General features: G+C 44.3%; 1 protein-coding gene across 1 annotated transcript in view; it reads right to left on the bottom strand.

Moving 5' to 3' along the window:
- Positions 1 to 5000, bottom strand: part of grid2 (glutamate receptor, ionotropic, delta 2) — a gene marked incomplete at both ends in the record, with an annotated part of 442717 nt that overhangs the window by 139307 nt on the left and 298410 nt on the right. Inside the window, 1 exon segment of the mRNA XM_084323184.1 lies at positions 2530 to 2696. Coding sequence (XP_084179310.1) covers positions 2530 to 2696 — 167 coding nt within the window.

The following is a 5000-nucleotide window of genomic DNA, read 5'->3' as shown; positions in this document are numbered from 1 at the left end:
TGTGATTAATTTGCTATTAATCACTATTAACTATGGACAATCATGCGATTAATCAGATTAAATATTTTAATAGATTGACAGCCTTACTGCATACATTATTCATTATGGGTGATCCCGGTGGGAATCGAACCCTAACACCGCCGATGTTAGTGCCATGCAAAGCACACTATACCCAGTGAGCCACACAGTAGGATCTGCCGGCGCAGTGAGATAATTAGACTTAAGATACAACAACAAAGGCAAATCCTATTATAAAATGAAAACGCATACCGAGTTTCCTTTTGCAGTATACTCAAAGAGAGAATTTTAGTGTGGTTCCGTCGATGGTTGGTAAAACAATTTAGATTAGATTAGATTCAAATGTATTATCATTATACAGCAGAAGTACAGTGCAGTGAAAATAAGTTTGGCTTCCAACCACTGTGTCCTCGGTAAACTGTTCTAAGGACACAGGGCTTCCCGAGAGTGAGACAAAATTGTCCCCGAAATAATGGGAAGTAATTATGAACAAGGCCGGCCAATTAATAACTTGTTTATTTCTACGGCAGTGTGTGATACATTCAGCTGGGTTACACCGCCTGAGAAGATATAAACACACTGAGCGTACTGCTATGCAAATACACACACCCACACACACACTCACATACACACACACACACACACACTCACACACAAGGGTAAATACACACACACACATTACATACACACACACTCACACACACGGTAAATACACACACACGGTAAATACACACACACACACACATACACACTCACACACACACTCACACACATGGTAAATACACAAACACACGGTAAATACACACACACACTCACACACACACAGTAAATACACACACAATATAAATACACACACACACACACACGTTACATAAACAAGTATACATACACACACACACACACACACACTCAACCCTAAACACACACCTCAAACCCACAAAGGACCTATTTTAAACTGATGAACAGATTTTGGCATATTTCTATTTATGTCCTCACAAGTATACTAGCACCCGTCAACACAATATGACACACACACGCACGCACGCACGCACGCACGCACGCACGCACGCACGCACGCACGCACGTACGCACGCACGCACGCACGCACGCACACACACACACACACACACACACACACACACACACACACACACACACACACACACACACACACACACACACACACACACACACACACACACACACACACACACACACACACACACACACACACACACACACACACACACACACACACACACACACACACACACACACACACACACACAAACTGTTCTGCATGATCAAAGTTGATCTTTCAGCAGCCTCATTAGGTTTGATATGATCTTGTCATTACTAATCCACAGACACGTGATTATAATACCTTGCTGTAACTCTGTCAGTGGCACTACATCACACTGTGAACTCATACGCCCAAGTAGGCATTAACCTTTATGATCTTATGTCATCGCGGTGTGGATATGCCTTGTTGTAGTCAAGTTTTATCAAAATAAAATCCTAAAATTCTCATGTTTTTTAATCAGATTATTAGATCACTGTCTCAATCCCTCTGGAGGGCCCAAATAAATTTAGCAAAGGGCCACATTTGGCCCGCAGGCCGTACTTTGGGCAGCCCTACACTAATCAATTAGTATGTTTTAAGATAAGAGAATTTGGGGGAGATTGCGTTGCTGTCAACTGCTCTATGTTCAGCTCACGGCGATGGTTGGAAGTAAATGTACAAAGGCAAATAAAAAAGCAGCTCACGAAAGACCATGAGGTTAAATCTAAAAAACACATGATCCAATCACACTGAGGGGAGAGGCCATAGAGGACGTGGAGCACTTCACCTACCTAGGGAGTAACATCAGCAGGGATGGAGGAGCAGACAGGGACATAGAGGCGCGCATCAGCAAAGCACAGGTAGCATTCAGGATACTCAGGACAATCTGGTTGTCCAAGCAACTCTCCAACAACACCAAGCTACGGATCTTCAATACCAATGTGAAGACTGTCCTGCTCTACGGCTCTGAGACGTGGAAGACTACTGAGGGCCTCACAAGCAAGATCCAGGTGTTTGTCAACAAATGCCTGCGCTACATCCTCAAGCTGTGGTGGCCCATCAAAACCACAAATGAAGAGCTGTGGAGGATAACCAACCAGGACAGCATAGCTACCACCATCAAAAGGAGAAAGTGGAACTGGATAGGGCATACCCTTAGGAAGGACTCCAACAACATCACTAGACAGGCCTTGGACTACAACCGGAAGAGGAAAGCCGGTAGGCCGAGAAACACCTGGAGACGTTCCACACTCCAAGACCTAAAGAACATCGGAGTGAGCTGGCAAGAAGCAAAGGCCCTGGCCCAGAAGAGAGTGAGATGGAGAGCTCTGGTGGACGCCCTATGCCCCCCAACGGGGTAAAGAGGATTAAGTCAAGTCACGAAAGACTATACTATAAAGTCCATAGCTCTGAGCAGCTCATGAAAGACTATACTATAGAGTCCATACCTCTGAGAGAAGATGTCCCGGTAGGGGCTGCCGTGCTGCATGGCGATACCGTAGCCGCGGTCCGGTGCGGTGTTACTGGCGGTGTAGAAGGAACAGTCCTCGTCGTTGATGGCCGCGTACTCCAACACCGCCGCGTCCCACACGAAGCCAAAACGACCGTACTTCACCTGCGAGGAACACAGAGGAAACACATAGTCAATCAAAACGCAGAAAGATACATTACTACTGTGTCTCACTCCCAGGTCACACAGCATTTCAAATGATCTTATCTTATCTTATATCTTATCTTACCAACAGCAACACCACCACCACCACCAAAAGAATTTCATCAATGACTAAACTGAGGAAAACAAAAACAAACCATGTGAACTTTGGAAATTACTCAATAATCAACTAGGCTGCAGTAAAAAACTTAAAACCAGATTCTCAAACATAAACATAAAGACGGACAACACGCTCATCACAGACAAGCTGGACGTAGCCAATTACTTAAACACTTTCTTCACAAACATAGCCACAACACTGGTAAACAAACTACCCTCCCACTCAGGGCATTATGGGGTAGAACACATAGTAGCATACTACAAGAACCTAGGGGTCCACAAAGACGACTTCAAACTGGAAATGGTAACAACAGATGAGGTACTCAAAAAACTGAATGCCCTTCAACCGAACAAGGCCACTGGCCATGACAACAGCATCCCCTCCAAATTCCTCAGAGACTCAGCAGCAGCCATCACCCCAGTCATCACACACATAATAAACCTCTCCATAAAACAGGGACACGTCCCCAAGGACTTCAAAATTGCAAGAGTAACACCCCTGCACAAAAAGGGCAGCAAATTACACCCAGGCAACTACCGCCCTGTTTCTATCCTTACCTCCATCTCGAAAGTCATGGAAAAAATAGTATACGAACAGGTCGAAAAGTACCTTGTGGAAAGAAATCGAACCTGGCTTCAGAACATCCCACTCCACTGACACATGCCACCTCTATTTAAACGACCACATCAAACAAGAGGTGGACGCGGGCAAATACTGCGGCATGGTCATGCTGGACCTACAAAAGGCCTTCGACACTGTCAATCACACCATTCTGATTGACAAGCTAAAAGCAATTGGTTTTGATAGTCTATCAGTGAGCTGGATGCAATCCTACCTGGAGGGGAGAGAACAGATGGTGGAGGTAAACGGTACCATATCCCCCCCCCCTCCCAGTGAGCTGTGGTGTTCATACTAGGACCGCTACTGTTCCTAATTTATGCAAATGACATGTCGTCAGCTTGTGACTGCAAGTTGTTCCTGTTTGCGGACGACTCAGCCCTGCTGGTCTCTGACAAGAACAAGTTACAGGTTGAAAAAAAAACTAGGCAAAATCTGCATATGGCTCGCCGATAACAAACTATCATTACCCATGGGCAAAACAGAGTCCATTCTCTTTGGTACAAATAACAAACTCAGCAAGACCGACGGCTTCTCAGTTACAGTGGGTGACAATATTGTCACAAGGAAAGATGAAATTACCTACCTGGGTTCCATCCTAGAGGCTAATCTTTCCTGTGACAAAATGGCATCCAATGTAATACAAAAAGTCAACCAACGAACTAGATTCCTGTACCGGATATCCTCTCTGGTAAACAAGAATACCTTGAAGACTCTAACAGGAGCACTCATTCAAGGGTACTACACCTATGCTTCAGTGGAGGCTGCTGACCAAATTTTTAGGTGAAGCACAAATTATTATATTTTATTATATATTAAATAATATTTTTAAAACATCCCCCACTGTGTGTCAGTGGTCAGTGGACACAGATGAAAACATATTAACATTAGGTGACAGCGGACCTGACCAGATGAAAACATATTAGGTGACAGCGCACCTGACCAGATGAAATCATATTAGGTGACAGCGCACCTGACCAGATCAAAACATATTAGGTGAAGGTGACAAGGAAGCCACAGACTCATACCCCCCCGACACTCAACTAACCGCCTCGGACAGTCCTTCATACCAGTGGCCATCAGGCTCCACAACAGTGGGCAGCGACTGCTGCCAGACATCGACCTAGAACTAATAGGAACCCAAGTAGGACAATAACACTACCTTATGCATACTGCACCTTATGTGGATACTGTGATACTGTGATACTGTGAATAATGAATAATGTATATTTCAGTTAGTTAGATAGTAAATTATATTGACCTATTTGTTTACACTGCTTGTGTTGTTTTCACTACCTGTACCCCCCCCCCTTCCCCCATGCTGCTATGATGCCTGAATTTCCCCAAGGGGATCAATAAAGGAATATCTTATCTTATCTTAAAAGGAAAGATGAAATTACCTACCTGGGTTCCATCCTATAGAGGCAAATCTTTCCTGTGACAAAATGGGATCCAATGTAATAAAACTAAGTCAACCAACGAACTAGATTCCTGTACCGGATCTCCTCTCTAGTAAACAAGAATACCTT

The sequence above is a fragment of the Notolepis coatsorum genome (assembly GCF_963971535.1).
Source record: "Notolepis coatsorum genome assembly, chromosome: 10".
In the NCBI taxonomy this organism is placed as follows: Eukaryota; Metazoa; Chordata; class Actinopteri; order Aulopiformes; family Paralepididae; genus Notolepis; species Notolepis coatsorum.
This window is presented reverse-complemented; position numbering and strand designations above follow the sequence as displayed.